This window comes from Brassica rapa, chromosome A09 (genome assembly GCF_000309985.2).
Source record: "Brassica rapa cultivar Chiifu-401-42 chromosome A09, CAAS_Brap_v3.01, whole genome shotgun sequence".
Taxonomy (NCBI): Eukaryota; Viridiplantae; Streptophyta; class Magnoliopsida; order Brassicales; family Brassicaceae; genus Brassica; species Brassica rapa.
In genome coordinates, this window is record NC_024803.2 from 40,492,961 (window position 1) to 40,514,915 (window position 21,955).

At 36.8% G+C, this 21,955-nt stretch overlaps 2 protein-coding genes, 1 non-coding gene and 1 pseudogene across 3 annotated transcripts; 3 read left to right on the forward strand and 1 right to left on the reverse strand.

Annotated features, from left to right (window-relative positions):
- The first annotated feature begins 144 nt into the window (after positions 1-144).
- On the forward strand, positions 145-4,917 carry LOC103842645 (putative wall-associated receptor kinase-like 11). Its single transcript, XM_033281016.1, has 3 exons — positions 145-1,613; positions 1,735-1,845; positions 1,954-4,917. Exons 1-3 carry the CDS (start codon positions 593-595, stop codon positions 3,165-3,167), a joined length of 2,346 nt encoding a protein of 781 aa, XP_033136907.1. The 5' UTR covers positions 145-592; the 3' UTR covers positions 3,168-4,917.
- Positions 3,762-4,917, forward strand: LOC103842646 (annotated as a pseudogene).
- Positions 3,822-18,739, forward strand: LOC103842648 (putative wall-associated receptor kinase-like 11). The gene is made up of 4 exons (XM_033281012.1): positions 3,822-6,556; positions 11,115-11,205; positions 14,523-14,645; positions 14,723-18,739. Exons 1-4 carry the CDS (start codon positions 5,627-5,629, stop codon positions 15,946-15,948), a joined length of 2,370 nt encoding a protein of 789 aa, XP_033136903.1. The 5' UTR covers positions 3,822-5,626; the 3' UTR covers positions 15,949-18,739.
- On the reverse strand, positions 17,057-17,143 carry LOC117128734. Its single transcript, XR_004452127.1, has one exon. It is a non-coding gene; the product is annotated as a small nucleolar RNA R16 (small nucleolar RNA).
- Positions 18,740-21,955: the final 3,216 nt, after the last annotated feature.

The window sequence follows — 21,955 nt, forward strand, 5'->3', positions numbered from 1 at the left end:
GTGTAAGAAGTGGTCCAAAATTGTCTCATAATTTAATGAAAATTCAACCAAGTAGTTAACTAATGTAAAGTCAATGATAAGTATACATCAACGGATTTTTTTGTATCAAGTATTATCGTGTTTTTGAACTTATTATTATTGTATTCTTTTTTTGAAACTGCTAAGACTTATTTTTCACACAACAAAAGAAAAGTTCAATTCATTTAAAGAAGAAAATCATGTTGGGCAAACTCACAGGAAGAGGGGAAAAAGACCTGATTTTAAAAATAAAATAAAAGAAGCGACTCTCGTGCTTAAACTAATTGGTTATAAGACTTTTATTAAGTAGTGGAATTAACGAAGGTGAAATGAAATTTAAAAATTATATGGTTGCTTGCGTATTTTTTAATTACAACAACGGCGTTGACTATTGACCTTGAGCTATCACACAAATACGCCACTGGTTGATTTATTCTCGGGGAAAACTAGCTCCAAACTTGAGTTCTTATTACATAGTCGAGTTCATTTGTTGTTGTCTAACTTGTATAGCAGGTCACCGGAATTGTTCTGTGGCTTGTAGTCGGGTTACTTGCCTAGCAAGATAAGCAACATCATGATGTGTTATAATAATAACTCCTTGTTAGTTTTTCTGTCTCTTTTACTAGTTATGCTCATACTTGATTCAAAAGTTGTCAGTCTTTCGAGCTCGTGTCAAACCAAATGTGGAGATATAAACATCCCGTTCCCCTTTGGAGTCGAAAACGGTTGCTATCTCGACGACTGGTACCAAATAGAATGCAGAAATTCTACTTTCCCATTCCTCTCCAAGATGGACATGGAAGTTGTGAATATCTCTCTGCGTGACGATGATAGGTTTTATGATCCCACGACATTCGGGTCAATACGTCTCAAAATCCCGATAACATCCGTTGGATGTTCAGGAGATGGAAAAGAATCTAGATTGTTTTTGAATTTTAAGGGTAGCCCCTTTTTCTTGGGGACAGGAAACAGCCTCGTAGCGGTTGGTTGCAACAGCAAGGCGTTGTTGACTTACATAGAGCCCATCATGGTGGGGTGCGAGTTGAATTGCACTGCACCTTCAAGTAAAGGGATGCCATACAGCGAAAGCATCCCTTTTTTAGACAAAACCGGGTGCTCAGGCGACGCACTGCCTTATACCAACACAGGGGACTGTAGAATTACCGAAGATGATGAAGAAACAAGCTGCAATGGTAACGGATGCTGCCGTGCTAGTCTACCGAATGATCCTCAACAGGTGATCGGCGTCAGAATAGAGAGCTCTGATCATGGAAACTCGACAGCCCTAGAATGCAAAGTCGCTTTCTTAACAGATGAAGTCTACACATTGTCTAATGTAACTGAGCCACAAATTTTTTCCGATAAAGGGTATGCTACAGTTAGGGTAGGATGGGTCACTCAGACGAAGAATCTTTCCTTTATAAAGTCATTGGGCTGCAACAACTCCAGAGAGTACAATATTGCTTCATTTGAATCTCCTCGACACAGCATAAGTTGTGTATGCAACAATATTACCATTTCTGGGACCAATTATGCAAACTGTGGATGCAGCGACGGTTATACAGGCAACCCGTACCTAATTAACGGATGCGAAGGTTAGTTAATTGCTTACCAAAATTCTCTATGCTTGTGCTGTGTGTATAAACATCTCTTTAGGTTACAAATCTTCCATGTCAGCTACTTAAAATTCCATGGTTTATCATATTCACTATTCAGATATTAATGAGTGCTTAATACAAACACCATTCTACCAAAGTTGCCGCAAGTGCGTAAATTTGCCTGGAAGTTATAAATGCTCGGAAGATAAGACTGGGACAATAATGATAGGTAAGTCAATGAATGTATCTTCAGATTCAGTCATCATCATGAATATAATCTCGCAAATGTAAACATGGTAATGATCATCAACATACCTTCTCTTTGTGATCTTTTCAGGAGTAGGTACAGGTCTTGGCACCTTAGCCCTTGTAGGTGGAATTTGGTGGTTGAGAAAGTTCATTAAGAAGAGAAGGATTAATCGAAGGAAAAGAAAGTTCTTCAAACGTAACGGAGGACTATTGTTGCAACAACAATTAAATACAAATAAAGGCAACATAGAGAAGACAAGAATATTCACAGCAAAGGAGCTTGAAAAAGCCACTGAAAACTTCAGCGAAAACAGGATACTTGGACAAGGTGGTCAGGGCACTGTGTACAAAGGAATGCTTGTTGATGGCAGAACGGTTGCTGTCAAGAAATCCAAAGTTGTGGATGAAGACAAACTAGAAGAGTTCATAAACGAGGTGGTCATTCTCTCCCAGGTCAACCATAGACACGTCGTCAAGCTCTTGGGATGTTGTCTTGAGACCGAGGTTCCTGTTCTGGTTTATGAATTTATCCCCAATGGTAACCTTTTCCAACATATTCATGAAGAATCTGATGATTATGCAATGATATGGGGCGTGCGTCTACGCATTGCTGTTGATATCGCAGGAGCTCTTTCGTATTTGCACTCTGCTGCTTGTTCTCCTATTTATCACAGAGATGTCAAGTCAACAAACATATTGCTAGACGAGAAGTATCGAGCCAAGGTGTCTGATTTCGGTACTTCAAGATCAGTGACCGTGGATCATACTCACTGGACGACAGTTATTTCAGGTACAGTTGGATATGTGGATCCAGAGTACTACGGGTCCAGCCAATATACCGATAAGAGTGATGTTTATAGCTTTGGAGTCGTCCTCGTTGAGCTTATCACTGGAGAAAAACCTGTAATAACCCTTTCGAGTTCTCAAGAAATAAAAGGCTTGGCGGATCATTTCAGAGCTGCCATGAAGGAGGACAAATTCTTTGATATTATGGATGCTCGAATAAGAGATGCATGTAAACCGGAACAAGTGATGGCAGTGGCAAATCTAGCAAGGAGATGTTTGAATTCAAAGGGAAAGAAGAGGCCGTATATGAGAGAAGTGTTTACCGAGTTAGAGAAGATATCTTCATCTCAAGAGGTAAAGACTGAAAATGATAATGGTGATGATGAGGAGGAAGGAATGAATATGATTGAGATAGCTGATTCGTGGACCATTGGTGTCACTGCTCCAGCCTCTAGTATTGTCCCTTCGTCATCCTTGTCAGACGTTGAACCATTGTTTCCTTGTCCCACATGGTGAAGTGTGAAAAAGGGAAGCTAATTCTGAATAAAGTTGATGCTATGTTCAAAGGTTTGGTATTTTCTGTAATTAAGATGATGTTGTGATTGCGTGTCTTCTCTGCATTGAACACCTGCTCATGTATAATATGATGAAAACATTTCATCTGCATAGGTTTTATCATTCACTCTTGCACATCTCTCTTATCTCTTTTTTTTTTTTTTTTTACTTTTCCCGTTTTGCCTCTAATTTTACTTGAACCGGCAGTTGATTTGTTATATATGCTTTCCTGAAATTAAATGAAGCAACGTTTGGAGTGTTATTACCATATGGTAAATGGCAGTCCAATATATATAAATAATTTTTAATTAATAAGGTTATATATTACATAATAATTATAATTAAATTTTAGCTAAATAAGTAACATTTTCTTTAGAAATATTTTTTTATGAACTTTTTGGGTTAGCGGATATCCACAGTTTTAAATCAGTAGACCCGCATCTATCTCATTTCTAAAATTCACAATCCGCATCAGAAAGATCTTAACCAGCATCCATTCTACAGCAGGTCAAACACACCCGGGTTCGAACCAAATTCCTAGCCCTAAACTTATCTTAGGTTTCGGAGTTAGAGTTGACTCTAGGTTTTAAACACTCGTTGATCATCTTCCTCTCGGTCATGGAGGAACCTTGTGAGACACGTAACAATGGTGAAGCCTCTCAAATACCTAAATATCGTAACTATAACCAGCACAGCTCCAGAGTCTCCTCGCCCTGGTTGGATCTGAGAATGTTCTACGTCAGAATAAGCAATTTCATGGTGGAAGATTCAACCCCTGATGTCCTCACCATCGATCACATTCCTCTGGATCCAGATACGCTTTTATAGATAAATTAGGTGTAGAATAAGCATTGACTCAGAAGGGCGTTCTTCACATCTTAGGAGTGAAGAAGCTACTTATGTTAGCACAGGCAATATCAGCAGGTTAAATGATAGCGTAAAGTTTGAGGTTGATGACAAAAGCGAGCTAGTCTTGTCTTGAACTCTTGAGATGTCTGATGGTAATGGGTTCACTGCAGGGTCTGGTTTCTTAAAAGGGAAGAGCGAAAAAGGTCAAGAGTTATTGCCAACTATAGCGGTCTATGTCACTGGTTGCTTCTCAGGAACACCCATCATCTTAACCAAGACTCTACATCTTGGATCAAGAAAGAAGAAAGTAGAAGAATGGCACTGGATTCAATACCGGAGTATGAAACTGCCGAGCCTCAGAAAAACACTTCCTCTAAGCTCCATTTTCAGGTAACTTTCAAGATATAGCATGATACTGGTAGGAATTAGAGTCTTATAGTAAAAATACAAAGAGAGTTATCGCATAGATGCCAGTATGAGAATTAACTAGCAAAGCTAATCCTTCAAAGTATGTATGATCGGTGTCCTTAAGTTATCGTTCTTTTGTGTGTGTGTGTGTGTAGGCAAGAGAATACGCAAATTACAAAGAGGAATATGAAGGAGATATGTACTGGTAAAGTGACCAGTGCTTGGATGGGGAGATGTCATGGTTCAATGCAGGTGTAAGGGTTAGTGTTGGGATTGGACTTGGTGTAAGGGTTGGTGTTGGGATCGGTGTGGGTCTTCTCGCTCGTACTTATCAATCAACTACGAGAAACTTCAGGAGGAGGCTTCTCTAGATTAAATAGTATATATGCATTTGCAGATTTTTTATCTTAAAACTTTGAAAGAATCCTTATAAATAATTTTAGTTGTTTGTATTCTAGGTGTGATTGTGAATCAAACGGGTGGGATTGTGAATCATGTTGATATCTGTTTCGATGTAAATAAGCGATTGAGAGTTTAGCTTTTGTATTCAGAATTTGGCTGATGAGGAAAGATTAAATTGGTCTACATATCCTAATTCACTGACTTGGTGTTTTGAAAAAAAATAATGAGATTGTTGAAATCTCGTTAATCCAGTAGTTTAAATAAAAATTCATTAATGTTTTTATATTTGAAAGTTTGAGTTTAGAAGAAAACAAATTATGCATAAAACACAAATGAATATGGACTACTCATTTTATTGATTAAAATATTGATATAGGAAAATATAAGATTCAAGATGAAGCTAATCAGTCTAGTTGATCTTGAAGTTTCTATCTTTTATCAAGAATTGTCTCACGATGAATTTTCTCACAAGCGTATTTCAAAACGCTTTGAACCGTGATAATTGATAATTATAGAGCATGTTAAGAAAATTAAACGGTTTGATGGTTCATCTTTCAAACAAGACGGCGTTGATTATTGACCTTAAGCTATCAGAAACTCGCCATTGGTTGATTTATATATACTTGGACGACAACTGTTTACGACGTACACCACCAAAACTTGTCCTATGACATATATCTCACAAATTCTTTTAAATCTTGAGAGTTTGGTTTGCTTTGTTTAGCGAGGATCAAGTTTCGATCAGCAAGAAAAGCAACGTCATGAGGAGCAACACCAACTATTCCTTGTCGACTCTTCTCTCACCTCTACTTATGCTCATGCTTGCTTCAAAAGTTGTCACTCTTTCGGGCTTGTGCCAATCCGAATCATGTGGAGGTATTAAGATTCAGTACCCATTTGGAATCCAAGAACGTTGCTATCTCAATGAATGGTACAAAGTCGAATGCCGAAACTCTACTATCCCCTTCCTTTCCAAGATGGGCAGAGAAGTTGTGAATATCTCATTTGAAGGTGATGAAGATGGTGGTTACTATAGTTACCGTCAGTCATTCGGATCGATTCGTGTCAAGAGCCAAATAACATCATTTGGATGTTCCAGAAATGGACAAGAGTCTAAACCGGTTCTGAATTTGACGGACAGCCCATTTTTCTTTGGGAGAGGGAACAGCCTTGTAGCTGTTGGTTGCAACAGCAAGGCGTCATTAACTAACATCGAGCCGGCTAAGTTGGAGTGCGAGTTGAACTGCACTGCGACGTTACCTACAAAAAGCGTCCCGTTTTTAGACAACACCGGGTGTTCTAGCAACGCTTTGTCTTATGCTTACCGTCCTCAGGTTTGTGCAAATAACCAACGGGAAGAAGAAAGAAGCTGTAATGGTAATGGATGTTGTCGTGCAAGTTTACCGGATGACGCTGAGGCTCAACAGGTGATCGGTGTTAGGATAGAGAGCTTTGATCAGGGAAACTCTACAACTGGAGGATGCAGGGTCGCTTTCTTAACCGATGAAGTCTACATGTCTTCCAATGCAACTGAACCCCAAAGCTTTTCCGCCAAGGGGTATTCTACAGTTACAATAAGATGGGTCGTTAAGACGACTAATCTTTCCTTCTTGAACTCCTTAAACTGCATAGACTCAGAAGAGTACGATAGTTTACCATATAAAACTCAACAAAGAAGAGCCTGTATATGCAACAATTGTAGAGAAGGTATGAATGATTGATATATTAACGTGATGACAAAGATGTCATATATATAGTACAGAGATGAAGCCCTAAGGAGATATGCACAATAAAGGAAGAATATACAATTGACATATTTAGAAGATGTGATTGAGATTGTGTATATCTTCTATATGCCCCCTCAAGATAGACTACCAGAGGATAGTCCTATCTTGGATGAATGTGCGGCCAGGAGAGACCGTGAAACAGGTTTGGTTAGGGCGTCAGCTAGTTGATCTTTGGAGGAGATGTGGGAGACTCTTAAGAATCCAGCTTGAACAAGCTCTCTAATGTAGTGATAGTCCAATGCTAGATGCTTCATTCTTGAGTGAAAAACAGGGTTTGCACACAGATAAGTAGCTCCCACATTGTCACAGTAAATGACAGGCTGAGTGTTGGACTGAACTCCAAGTTCTCGCAGTAATGAGACGATCCACTGTATCTCAGCTGCTGTAGCTGCAACACTTCTGTACTCAGCTTCTGTTGAACTTCGAGCTACTGTCTTTTGTTTCTTAGACGACCACACAACAGGATTGGAGCCAAGATACACTATGTAAGCACTAGTAGAGGTGTAATCATCTCTGTTGCCAGCCCAGTCCGCATCAGAGAAGGCATGAAGAGACAGAGTTGTGTTGCTGCGTAGAAGGATTCCACGATCACGAGTTCCAGCAAGATATCTTAGTACTCTTTTAGCGGCTTGCCAATGTACATCTGTGGGTCGATGCATGAATTGCGAGAGCTTATTGACAGCGAAGGAGACATCGGGTCTAGTGAAGTGTAGGTATTGTAGGCTGCCTACTACCATTCGGTATTCTGAGCCATCTTGAAGAGCTGTACCAGAGGTTAGTTGCAGACGATCAGTAGGCATCATTGGTGAGGAAACCGGGTTAACCGTAGTCATGTTAACACGAGCTAAGAGATCATTGATGTATTTGCGTTGCGTGAGGAGCAAGCCAGAGCCCGATCTTTGTGTTTCAATGCCGAGGAAGTATGAGAGAGCTCCAAGATCCTTGAGAGAGAACCTTTTGCTGAGAATGTCAATGAACTGTTGCACTCTTGTCGGATCATTGCCCGTAACAATGATATCATCAACATAAATGAGGACATAGAGAGTTATTTTACCGACAATAAGAATGAAGAGAGAAGCATCTGCGACTGAGTTCTTGAAGCCAGACTGGAGAAGGAACTGACGGAGCTCTAAGTACCATACACGCGGTGCTTGTTTAAGACCGTAGATGGCTTTGTTCAGTTTGCATACGTAATCTGGTTTATCTTTGTCGACAAAGCCTTGTGGCTGCTCCATATAAACATCCTCGTTGAGATTGCCTTGTAAGAAGGCGTTGTTGACGTCAAGTTGACGCAACGGCCAGTTGTTCATGACGGCGAGACTGAGGACTAGAAGAACCGTAGGTTGTTTGATGACAGGACTGTAGGTGTCTTGATAGTCCACACCAGGGCGCTGATGATACCCCTTGCCTACAAGGCGAGATTTACGTCGATCTATTGTTCCATCAGCCTTTCTTTTGATCCTATAAACCCATCTGCAGCCAACGACATTGTAAGACTTCTTGCGTGGAACCAGACTCCAAGTATGGTTACGTAGCTGAGAGTCAAACTCTTCACTCATTGAGCCACGCCATAGTTCATCTTTTAGAGCTTGTATAACTGTAGTTGGCTCATTCTCATTTGAAAGAAGAGTCTTGTTGTTGACAACAAACGAGAACTTCTTTGCCGGTTTGAAGACTTTGTTCTTGGCCCTCGTTTGCATTTGATGAGTGTTCCTTTGCTGAGCTTGTGCCTCTGGTGGAGCTGCGGCTGATGCCAGTGCCGGCTCTGCTGTATGAGAGGAGGAAGCGATATTTGGTTCTGTAACCTGCGGCAATACAGGTGAAGCAGAAAAAGGCGTAGGAACATGTATCTGAGGATCAGTAGGTTCAGAATCCATACCTGAGGGCACTTGTGACGAAGGAGGACTTGATGATGGAGGATCATTTGGCGTTACCGAGATTCTGGTGACTGGCGGGCACCAATTTGGAAAAGTGGGTTTGAGTTTAGATGGAGTTGTCTTGAGAGAGATAAATGGGTAAGACGTTTCAACAAAATGAACATGGCGTGAAACATAGATTCGAGAGGAGGTGGGTTCGAGGCAAAGGAAGGCGCTTTGGTGGAGAGAATAGCCTAGGAAGATGCAGGGTTTTGACTTAGGTTCAAGCTTGTGTTGATTGTATGGCTTGATCCAAGGGAAACAGAGGCAACCAAAACTGCGGAGCTTAGTGTAGTTCGGTAAGGTACCAAACAACTTCTCAAAAGCTGAGACATTCTTTAGTGTTGCAGTAGGTTGTCTGTTGATTAAGTAGACGGCGGTTGTGAGAGCATAAGTCCAGTATTGTGCAGGCATGGAGGCGTGGGATAGCAGTGCAAGACCGGTTTCAACAATGTGCCGGTGCCTTCTCTCCGAGAACCCATTGTGTTCTGGAGTGTGTGGAGGAGTGGTGAGATGAGAGACTCCGTGAGTGGAGAGATAGTCAGCCAAGGCAATGTACTCCCCTCCATTGTCTGAGTAAAGTGTTGTGAGTTTGTGCTCAAACCTTGCTTCCACGAGCGCTTTCCAACGTATGAAGATGGCTTTGACGTCTGACTTGTGGCGAATTGGATAGAACCAGATATAGTGTGTGAAATGATCAACAAAGATGACATAGTATTTGAACCCATCAATGGAGACCAGTGGAGAGGTCCAAACGTCAGAATAGACAAGTTCAAGGGGTCGGGTTGTTTTAAGAGAGGATGTGTTTGAGAAAGGTAGTTTATGGCTTTTGTTTATTGAGCAATCAAGGCAGTTGAAAGAAGACATAGAGTTTGAATCAGAAAGCATAGATGATGAAACAACAGACTTTAAAACAGAAATTGATGGATGTCCTAATCTTGAGTGCCAGATTGAGAGAGGACATTTGAGAGAAGTTGAGAAGGCTGAAGGGGTTTTGGAATCTCGATGTGGCCAAACATATCCGCCATCTTCAGTTCTTCCCTTGATCACTTGTGCCCCCGAGTTCAGATCCTTGACCTGAAACATTGTCGGATAAAATTCGACAGAAACATTGTTATCAGTACATAGCTTGTTGACTGAGAGAAGATTGCGAGCAATGGTAGGAACATGTAAGACATTTTTTAAATGAAGAGATCGAGTATTGGAAGGGAGAAGAGTTGAACCAGTGTTTGCAATTTCAAGTCCCATTCCATTACCAATCTGAACTTCTTCTCCTCCATTGTAAGGAGCATGGAGAGAGAGGTTGGCAAGATCTGATGTTAGGTGATGAGAGGCACCGGAGTCAAGGAGCCAAGATGGTGTCTCATGTCCCTGAAACATTGCACTATACCCCTTTGGAGGGTACTGATTGGATCCTCTGTTCTGTCCCTGAGAAGAGCTTGAAACCAGTTTGAACTGAGGACAGTTCTTCACACTGTGACCTTGAGTTCCACACGCTTGGCAACGACCTAGATATGGTCGTGATTGACGTTGATTGTTGTTGTTCGGACGAGAGCTGTTACCACCATGGTTGTTGTTGTTGTGGTTGCGCCAGTGTGGGTTTCGGTTTTGCGCATGAAGAGCAGTGATGGGAACTTGCGTTGTGGAGCGAGCAGCGGTGTTGATGGCAAGTTCGCGAGTGATGAGCTTTTCATGGAGCTCAGCAAAAGAGATGGGAGTGTCACGACCATGGATTGCTTCAATGATAGCTTTGTACTCATCAGTGAGTCCATCAAGAACTACATCGGTGAGATCCTCTGCGTCAAAAGGATTTCCAAGGAGAGCAAGAGCATCAGCTTTCACTTTGATCTGTTGCATATACTCGTCGATGGTGTTGGTGCCTTTGACGCTGTGTTTGAGTTGGTTTCGGAGTTGTTTGATGTGCCCCCGAGTAGGATTTGCGTATGTCGAAGCAAGCAAGTCCCAAGCTTGGAGAGCGGTGGTGGCGGTCGCGATTAGCGGTTGATGCGCAAGCTCAACGGAGCCCATGATAGCGCTGTAGAGGAGACTGTCCTGACGCTGCCAGACCGTGAAGGTCGGATTAGGAGCATCATGGCCATCGGTGGTGATTGTCATCGGCGGCGGAGTGGTGGTTGGGTCTATGAACTTGAGTAGATCATAGCCACGAAGGAGAGATCGGATCTGAGCGCTCCAGGTTATGTAGTTGGTGGACGACAGCTTCGTCACGTTGATCATGTTGACAGAGATGATAGATCGGTTGTTACCGACATTGATCACTTCAGCGTTAGCTTCGTGATGAGCCATGAGACTTGAGGATCACGTAAGGTGATGAAAAGAATAAAAGGGAAAAATTTTGGGAGAGGTCCTTTAGAAAGGATGCTCTGATACCATGTAGAGAAGGTATGAATGATTGATATATTAACGTGATGACAAAGATGTCATATATATAGTACAGAGATGAAGCCCTAAGGAGATATGCACAATAAAGGAAGAATATACAATTGACATATTTAGAAGATGTGATTGAGATTGTGTATATCTTCTATAACAATATCACCATTTCTGGGAGCAACTATGCAAACTGTGCATGCAACCGAGGTTATACAGGCAACCCATACCTCTTAAACGGATGCCAAGGTTAGTAAAATTGTTTCATAGCTTCTCTTCTGTTTGTGTGTCTAAAAGCATGCACGTCACTTTAGATAATCATCTAGATATCTGATAGATATTAGAGATTCAAGGGAGAGCAAGATGTGTATCGAACCAACTATTACGGACCGTTGAAATTCAATTCTCTATATATTAATAGAAAAACATTTAAAAAGTCATAACTTGTAATTTGTACTAACTAAGAAAATATCATGCTGAGTTTGTCACATATTTGGAATGATAATTTTGCTTACGTGACGGTTACGAGGCGGTTTGAGAATCAATTGAAAATTTTGTTAGTCCAAAATTAAATTGATAGGGATTGTTATATTATATATTATGTCCATTATGAACCATTCATTTATCAAATTAAAATGATTATATATTCTTTCCTCAAAACAAAATCTACGGAATTACCTAATGTGATTAAGATATATATAGTAATTAATGATTTTAAATAATAAAGATTTGCTAACAATCTGTGTATAATCTATCATTTTTGTTTAATTATTTATTATGAAAATAAATGATACAATTACATTAATCATATAATAAAAATTTAGATTTTTTTGTATATGTTGTATTTCAAATTTTTCAAAACGAGTATAAATTACTAAAACTATTAAAAGTTTCACATTAATTTTTGTGATTAAGGTTTAGAAAATTTTCTATAATAAGATACAATGATTATAAAATCATATGAATACATAATTTTTATTTTAATAGGTGATTTTATTAATATATATATATATATATATTTCATATCGTTTAAAAAAATTGTTGGTGTACAATTTTGTTACACAAATATGCAAATAATCATAAAATCACATGAGTAGAAATTTCATTTAATAAACATCTATATTAAAAATATACTATATATCTATGTTAATTTTATTTAAATTTAATTATATATCATATACGATAGATAAGATTGATTGTTTTGATTTAGTTATCCTAAAATGATTGTGAATAAACAAGAGTGGTCGTTTGATTTATATGCGCACGCCAATTTATTACATAATAGTTACTAATTTCTTAGTTATTTAATATATAATTATTGTTTTATTATTTCATAATATGCAGAAAATATAAAATAAGTAATAAATATATGATATTTATTTGCACAAGGTGCAAATCTTAACCTAAGTATGTATCTCTTTAATAATTTTAAATCTTAAATATTTTTCTAAATCTCAGGCCAAAACAAAAAAACGAAATGAGAATAAAATCAAAAATCAATATTTATATCAAACAATAACCAAAATGAAAAAACGACACAAAAATAAGAAAAATATTGAACATAGATAGGATTGACACGTGAACGTAAACTTCTTATAACCATAATTAACTTTTAAATTGCTAAATCATGATATAAAACCGAGCTGACATAGTTTTATTGTAACCAAATATTAGGCATGAGATTCTTTGGCTTAAAAGTTAAGTTCTTATGCGATAAGTGATTTTTTTACCTAAAATATTTTTAAAAATAGGATTAGCTCATCAGTAAACAAATTATGTAATTTTTAAAAATTGTTTCAGAGCCAAAAATATTAATTTGATCAAGAATATAAATTTTATTTTTCCATACGATATTCTTAAATAGTTTTTATATAAATTCACCTTGCGCAAAGTGCAGGTCTTATCCTAGTTATCAAGTGAAACCCATGTCTATGAAACCTAAACCGAATAATATTATGTAATTCATATTTTGATAAGGATTAGATGATTTAGATATAAAACATTTTTATGATTTCTATAATTAATTCTAATCCAAAATCATTTATCCCAATTGGTATAAATTTTAGAGATTTTTTTGGTTTTGTAAAGCTATACAAGCTGAAATTTGCCAATTTATTTTAGATTTTATAAAAAAAAATTCGAACGATTGGTTGGATTGTATCTGTAAAAATTGTATTTCAAGTTTTTGAAAAAAAATATCTTATCATTCACAATGGTTTTTACTTCTTAATGTAAATTTTTAGATTTTAATAAAATTAAAAAATAATATTAATCTTGATTTAACTTTAAGATTTTAATTTTTATATATTGTATCGTTCTGAACATGTTTCGTACATAATAATATATATTTTTATAACGGTCGCAATTTATAAAGATTTTAATATCAGGCAAGTTGTTTAAAATATTTTATAGCTTTCAAAATCAAGAACTCTATCGTGTTACATAGAAACGGAAGCGAGTACGTGAAGACGGAAGCGTACGGAAGCACAAAAACGAGATTTTTAGAAAAATTAGGAAGCGGATACATGTTGGAAGCGTATCCATATATATACACACATATATATAAGAATGTTTAAAAAAAATCTAGAACTAAATATTATTTGATCTAAATTTAAAATAAAGCATTTATTCATTTATAATAATTTTAAAATGATTTCATATTAAAACTGTAAAAACACACATAAATTAAATATAAATTAAATTATTATATTAATTAATTTTAATACTTTATAATTAATTGACATATTATATTTGAATTTATGATTTATCTTTAATAAAAACCTCAATGCATAAAGATATTTTATAGTATTAATTTTAATATTTGGATATTTCTATTCTCTCTATTCAATACTATTAAAATTTAAATTTTATATAAATTAAAAACTATAATTTATATTTTCATTGAAGAATGGAAGCGTGATTATAAAACTGAATCCTAAGCTTCCAACATATTTTTAAAGATAATATTTAGAAGCGTTTTGGAAGCGAGATTCTGTAAGCTTCCACAAGATTCCGATTCTAGTTCCGAAGCATGAAGGGAACGTCCGATAAAGATTTCGTGCAACGTACTCAAAACATGGGATACTTGTTTATGTTCAAATCTAACATGTTTCTAATTAAGAAAGAAGAAACTAACATTGATCCATCTTGAATTGATATTGTGGATTCAAGTATTCAATTGATTTTTTCTTTCCTTTACTTTTCACTTTAGTGATTTTTTCATGGAGAATGAATCTAAATCTTTAAACACAATCTTTCTCTCATGCGATTATTCTATGTGATTTATTGTGTGTTATATGAAGTGTTTCTTATATATTGACTAAGAGAGACAAAAAAAAGATGCATCATTTTATCAATACAATCGAATTCTAATGATTTACTCGAAACCGATCCATCACAATATCATATTTAATATTAACATTCATAATTTTAGTAAGAAAATAATCAAACCAAAAGACACATAGATCATATAAGAATATAAATGTTCTTACATACTTCGTCTAGTTACACGTCTAAAAATCATAAGCTAATTAAAATTTCCATGATCTTTCGTATCCACTATCCAGATGTTAATGAATGCCTTCTAAGCTATGGAGAGGGCCGATACACATGCCAAAAAAGCCATACTTGCGTAAATGAGCCTGGAAGTGTTGATTGTGTTGAAAAGAAGACTGTGGCGATACTGATAGGTAAATGTATCTTCAGAATCATTCATCAGTGTGAATAAGAATGGTGATCAACAAACCGTCATTTGTTTCGTTTTCAGGAGTAGGTTCAGGTTTTGGCATCTTAGTCCTAGTAAGTGGAGTTTGGTGGTTGAGAAAATTTCTTAAGAAGAGAAGGATCACTCAGAAGAAAAGGAAGTGTTTCAAACGTAACGGGGGACTATTATTGCAACAACAACTAAACACAAGAGAAAGTAACGTCGAGAAAACAAAAATATTCACCTCGAGAGAGCTTGAAAAAGCCACAGAAAACTTCAGCGAAAACAGGATACTCGGACAGGGTGGTCAAGGCACTGTGTACAAGGGCATGCTTGTAGATGGCAGAACGGTTGCTGTCAAGAAATCCAAAGCGGTGGATGAAGACAAACTAGAAGAGTTCATCAACGAGGTTGTCATTCTCTCCCAGGTTAACCATAGACATGTCGTCAAGCTCTTGGGATGTTGCCTTGAGACAGAAGTTCCCGTTCTGGTTTACGAGTTTATCCCCAACGGTAACCTTTTCCAGCATATCCATGAAGAATCTGATGATTACACAATGATATGGGGCGTGCGTCTACGCATTGCTGTTGATATAGCAGGAGCTCTTTCGTATCTACATTCTGCTGCGTCTTCTCCAATATATCATCGGGATGTCAAGTCAACTAACATATTACTAGACGAGAAGTATCGAGCCAAGGTGTCAGATTTTGGTACTTCAAGAACAGTAACGGTAGATCAAACTCACTGGACAACACTTGTTTCAGGTACAGTGGGATACATGGATCCAGAGTACTACGGATCCAGCCAATATACCGATAAGAGTGATGTTTATAGCTTTGGGGTCGTCCTCGTTGAGCTTATCACAGGAGAGAAGCCTGTGCTAACGCTTTCTAATACTCAAGAAATAAAAGGCTTGGCGGATCATTTCAGAGCTGCCATGAAGGAGGACAAATTCTTTGATATTATGGATGCTCGAATAAGAGATGCATGTAAACCGGAACAAGTGATGGCAGTGGCAAATCTAGCAAGGAGATGTTTGAATTCAAAGGGAAAGAAGCGGCCATATATGAGAGAAGTGTTTGCCGAGTTAGAGAAGATATCTTCATCTCAAGAGGTGAAGACGGAAAATGACAATGGTGATGATGAGGAGGAAGAAGAAGGAATGGATATGATAGTCATGGCTGACTCGTGGACCATTGGTATTACAGGTCCAGCCTCTAGTACTGTTGCTTCGTCTTCCTCGTTGGATGTTGAACCCTTGCTTAAAACACATGGTCCCGTCCCTTAAAATGAAAATATTCATTTCCCTAGCTCTTAAGTGAATATAAGATATGCAAAACCAAACACTTGGTGTGTATGTGATTCTTGTTATTTACTTTCATGTGTTGATAAAGGAATTTTAAAGCCATTCGTTGATTTTTGTTTCCCTTCTTGGCCTTTTGAATATGAACTCAAATCGTTTGAGTTGAAGCGATCTTTCTACATGTTGAACACAACCTACAAGGCTACTAACTCATACTTAAAAGCTTTTCATATCTACCCAAACTCCAGAATTTTACAGCTCTATGATATTTCCACTTTAAGGCATCCAAGGTCTTGGCCATCAAGTCTATAAGCTTCAATTAGTCACTTTGTTAAGAGAATCAAGAAGTCAAAAAGATCTGACTGAACTCGAATATAAAGAGATAAACATACCAATATCAGGCTACAGTTAGTTATCTTAAGCAGATGGCAGATAAAGAGATCCTCTTTTTTAAATTTCTCGTGCACATTAAATCAAACGAAAATGGCGGTTAAAACGTTCGCGCGTGATTTGATCATTAATCAAACGTTATTTTGTGCACACATTTATTTTGATTTTCATATGCAAGAATATATTTCTGCTATTCTCGTGGGCTTTCGTCCTAGCAACTCGAAGACGGTTAGGCTGGGCCGAGGTAGACTCATCGTGTTCTATTAGTATTAGAACAATTCAACGGACGATAATGTCAAGGATTCAAAGCAGATAATTTGACTTTGTAGTCGGTTTAGATGCGAGATTAGAGATCATGAACTTGTAACCAATTTACTCAGTGATTAGTTATAATCCAGTTGTCGAGACATTAAGTATTGGCGAATGACTCAGAGATGCTAAATGTAGCAAAAGACAGACATTCAACACGACATCAATTTCAGACCGCCCGTCTGCTATTCTCATCACTGTCGATTCTTCACAACTCTCTTACTCATAAATTCACAGGAATTTTGATTTTCCAAAATAGGCCATCAGGAAAAAAAATATAAGCAATATTAATTTAATTACTGAAATCTTGATTGATAAACTCAAATGAACCTCTAATATCGGATTTATTAACAAAGAAAGGATGTGAAAACAATGGAAAGAAAAAGTTTTTGGTTATGGCATCAGATAATAAATAGAGATTGGTTGTCAACACTGGTAAATCTGTGTGTAGAATAAGATAAAATACTCATCACTTGCCATTGGAAACCCGTAATTTCTCTATTCACGTTATAAAAAGACAGAAAGATTGAAAACCAGAACAAACAAAAGCAAAACAAACACTTTCGAATAAGTTGATCAAAGAACAGCAACCGAGCTTTGGTCTTCTTAAAAAAGAGTATATATAGCGAGGAGCTGACAACCCTACCTAGGGTTTAGTGTTTAAACGGGCTGGTCTTTATTATAATTTCTTATTGGGCTCTTAAGCCGAAAAGCCTCAGTCCGATTTGGCAAATAATTTTGATACACATATTAATTTACGCCCAAAAAAATATCCATATTGCTAAACCACTCGAAATTAAAAAAAATTATGTGTAAATAAAGTTTAAAATGACGAGAAATAGATATATTCGAAATACCCAAAGAAAACAGACAGCAATCAAAAATGTAAAAATCAAATTCATCTACAAAGATGGAATGATATACATTGCCTTTTGCGTATATCTGGATGCATTCAATTTTTCCGTATTTTTCTCTTGCATTCGTTTTACTTTTCTTAAGATTACGTTTATTTTGGATTTGTAACTTGTTCGTTATCTCCGGCTCTGTAAAAATGTGTGGATACATATGATGGATCACAAAGACTTAAGACACAAGTTTACTGCAATTTTCTTTTCATATCATTTACTCACAATACATCAATGTCTATAAATACAGAAGAAGACAAAATAACTACCCATTATTATTGCACGTCACTAGTGGAAAGATACACGTCACTAGTGGAAAGACAATTCCATTAACTTAGGAACAATTATAATATCACGTCTTCTTACTCCAAACCATTGGTTTACTTTGGTTAACCATTTGTCCCCAAAGTTCATACCAATCTTAGAGAACAGCTTCTCCATGATCCTAACTTTTCCACGATCAAATGGCCGTTTTCTATTGATAACATCTTGGTATGCTAGAGACCAGACCACCTTCACACAACTACAAAGCATATGTGATGAAAATCGTAACCTCCACTGTAAGAAACGAGATCGAGGTAGACGACCATGTTCTGGAGGTTTTGTAGACCTAATTTCAGTTCTTGGCTTAGACGATCGTCTATGCCTTCTTTGTTTTCTGGTCTGAGCAGAGAGATGTTGACGTCTAACCAGAACCGGTCGAGCTTGTTGATGTTTCCGTGATGACGTTGCAGATCCTTTGAGTGGTGAAGTCGCATGTCGACTTGATTCCTCATGAACCTGCGTATTCGTTGCGACCTTCACAATATGTTTAGCCGGTTGGGATGATCTCTTCACCCTTCTCACCGTCTTTGCCATCTCCATCTCCTTCTTCCACGTCCTCATCTCCGTCTTAGCCGGTTGAGATGCAATATCACCATTGGCTCTTCCATCACGAGTGTTCATCTTTGTCTTCCACGTCTCCATCTTCTGACGCCAAGTTGATGCGTGATCCTTCCAGTATTGCGCCATCTTATTCAGCTCTTCACGTATCTCATCATGCATTTTGTTGAGGAGATTGATCTTGAATTCTTCAATGCCCTCTCGTGTGCTTCCCATTTCTTATATAACAAGGCTTTTTTTTTTTTTTTTGGATAAAGAAGTTTTGATACCACAAATTGTGGTCCAAATCAGGAGCAATGATAGGAGTTTCTGATACCACAAAGTGGTCCGGATCAAAAACGAAAATGTACTTTGATGCCAATGAAGGCCCCTCTTCAAAGTTAAGAGAATTTGCTCTGATACCAAATGATGGATCACAAAGACTTAAGACACAAGTTTACTGCAATTTTCTTTTCATATCCTTTACTCACAATACATCGATGTCTATAAATACAGAAGAAGACAAAGTAACTACCCATTATTATCGCACGTCACTAGTGGAAAGACACACGTCACTAGTGGAAAGACAATTCCATTAACTTAGGAACAATTATAATATTACGTCTTCTTACTCTCATCAACATATATGAACTTGGTTAGACTAACGTTATATGTTTTGACCATGCATTCACCAAATGCTCGAATATTGTTATTTTCTATATACATGTGGGTGGAAACTAACAATAACATATCCACAAAGAATCATCCGCATGTACACTTTGGGCCGGAAATGACTTCACGAATATTCGATTAATATCAAGTGTATATCATTGACTGTTTTGATTTTCTTTTCAGAAATACTTTAGATTTATCTTTTCTTGGTAATTGATCATCTCATGGTACAAATATAGGCTTTGTTTGCCATCCTTTTTTTTAATTGATCATCTCATGGTACAAATATAGGCTTTGTTTGCCATCCATAAAACCTTCAAGTCTATTATGTTTTCTCCTTGAATCATGCTCCTTGGTCAGTCAGATGTATGCGTACAAAGATAATCGTTTAATGATCTTGATCGGTGCGGTAAAACAATTAGACAACTGCAAAACTCATAGAAACTTGTATATCCCTATAATATGCCTGCCCTATAAAGTCTAAAGCAAAATAAACTATACTATTCTTTTAGTTAGCTAAGCTGACTTTTGGATTTCGGACCAGTCTTAAAGCGTGGATGGACCACTGAGTAGAATACATAAACTGATCAATTTTTCCACGTACTGACTGCAAAGATTTCCGTTTTGTATATAAATAAAATTCTGTATAAAATATTGTCAAACAAGTGATCAGCTACACCCTATGTAGTTCAAACCGGATCGGATGAAAATGCTCTGAAAAATATCCACTCTTCCCGTCTTTTTGAACTAGATAACTGAGCCGATAACAATAAGAAAAAAAGAAGAGTGATCAGCTACAATGTTTGAGAGACTCAGAACTAGTTTTTTCGATTAATAGATTTTGGTCAAGTAATAACTATGATCGATCCTAAATTTAAAAATCATTTCTTTTTTTGAAAGAATTAAATATATATATATATATATATATATATATATATCTACGTCACACTAGTCCTATACTACACTTAATAATAGGCTAGCTGTCCCATATACTATAAGTTTCATATACAAGAAGACTCACTGGCGATAAATATTACTCCCTCTGTTCCTAAATATAAGATTTTTTAGGTAAAACACACTTATTAAGAAAGTTATTTTTTATCTAAAAAGTATCATTAAATCTTTAAATTAAAAACTATTCAACCAATTATAAAATAGAACTATTAAATTTGATTGGTTACACAGTTTTTAATAAAGTTAAAGGTACCTAGAAATATGAGAACATCCTACATATTGGAACATAAAAACTATTCTAAACATCCTCTATTTAGGAACAGAGGGAGTACAATAGATAAGTCCTACATATGAAAATTCTAGAAGGAAAATAAAGTTTTATCCTAGATATATATGGGCAACAGCTTTCGTTCATAGCATCTCTCACGATGGTACATTCTTTCTAGCAAACTCTAAACAGATATAAGAATAGTAATTCTAGAAGTTATATTTTCATATAAGAAAGCTCCATATATTCCCTGTTTACTACACAGATTCATATGGCATCATGACTTATAAATGTTCTCTTTATGGTCCCGGTTACACTAGTAGTTAACTAGTAAGAAAAGGTGTATTTACCCGATAGAGATGATTAGGTTTCAAAGCATATTTTCTTCCCTTGTATCCTTTTTATACTGATATAAACAATAAAATGGTTAGACATCCAATAACCAAAAAGAGATGGTACCGATTTGGGCGAATAAGTTAAGGTGGTCCACGAACGAACAAAAGAAGGATGAACTTAAGACAAACATAGCACTTCGAATTGAATTTTATAGATTTGAGAGGGGTAAATTGACCACCCTCACTATAAGGTGGCGGATAAATCATTTTTGTGTCTTATATATATGACATTTGAATATAGATCTCCAATACTTAAACAACGTTCTTCTGTGCTCTAACTAACAATCAAATACATTCATACATAGCTAAGACTAAGTACGAATATTTATATAGGGTCACCAACTTTTTATATACGGAAACCATCCAATTACCAAATCTTTAAGAACATATTCCAACACTGCCATGCACACGTGCTTAGTCAGACGTATTTGTGTCCACTCCATGTTTATACGGCATGCCTATATATACACATAGTATTAGAGTGTACTCATCAACAACATCATAAGAAAGAGAAAAACATATAAAAAGAGAAACGGTGACATGAAGAATGAGAAGTTGTGTGGTAGCCAAGGATGACTTGCCTGCGTCTTAAACCATCTCTATCAAAGACTAAATAAAGATCGATAGTCTTTGATAAATTGGTTAATAGTTAGGCAGTCTCCTCGGCTATTCAGACAATTCTCTTTCTCCTCATTTCACATTTCTCCTTTCCAAAGACCGAACACACAAAAATGGTTGATACAAACGATTTTGTTTGCCCACTAAATTAACAATTTTCTTTCTTGGTTGGACTTTTTTTTTTTTTTGTAACATTCTTGGTTGGACTTTATATTGATTTTATAGTATACAAAATTTGGGTAGACTTTGTCCATGTGTAAGCATTGATATGTTGTGAAAAAATCGGTTTACTGTTAGTTTGGATGCGATTCAAGGTTTGTGACAGCTTTACTAATCTCAATCATAAGTGTTTTGGTCTATCATGTGTTATCGTGCTACCGAATGGTTTTTTTTTTTTGGAACACAACCAAGTGGTTATAATTTGATTATGTTGACCATCGGATGGGTCAACGGAAAAGTCATCTCATCTAACGGTTGTAGCTTCATCTTAAACTGGCGAATACGAGAACAGAAGAAACACATCTTCATCGTGAAGCAGAGGAATACTTATCAGCCTTTGATTCTTCGTCGTCGTTGTCAGAGCCAAAACATGCTCTCTCTACTCTCAAACAACTTTCAAA

Excerpts from the sequence above, each read along its gene's own strand:
- LOC103842648 (XM_033281012.1), top strand. The coding sequence starts at position 5,627 with ATGAGGAGCAACACCAACTATTCCTTGTCGACTCTTCTCTCACCTCTA. Across the intron at positions 6,557-11,114 it reads AAAGAAGAGCCTGTATATGC|AACAATATCACCATTTCTGG; the intron begins AACAATTGTAGA and ends TATATCTTCTAT. Across the intron at positions 11,206-14,522 it reads CCTCTTAAACGGATGCCAAG|ATGTTAATGAATGCCTTCTA; the intron begins GTTAGTAAAATT and ends TCCACTATCCAG.
- LOC103842645 (XM_033281016.1), top strand. The coding sequence starts at position 593 with ATGATGTGTTATAATAATAACTCCTTGTTAGTTTTTCTGTCTCTTTTA. Across the intron at positions 1,614-1,734 it reads CCTAATTAACGGATGCGAAG|ATATTAATGAGTGCTTAATA; the intron begins GTTAGTTAATTG and ends TTCACTATTCAG. Across the intron at positions 1,846-1,953 it reads GACTGGGACAATAATGATAG|GAGTAGGTACAGGTCTTGGC; the intron begins GTAAGTCAATGA and ends TGATCTTTTCAG.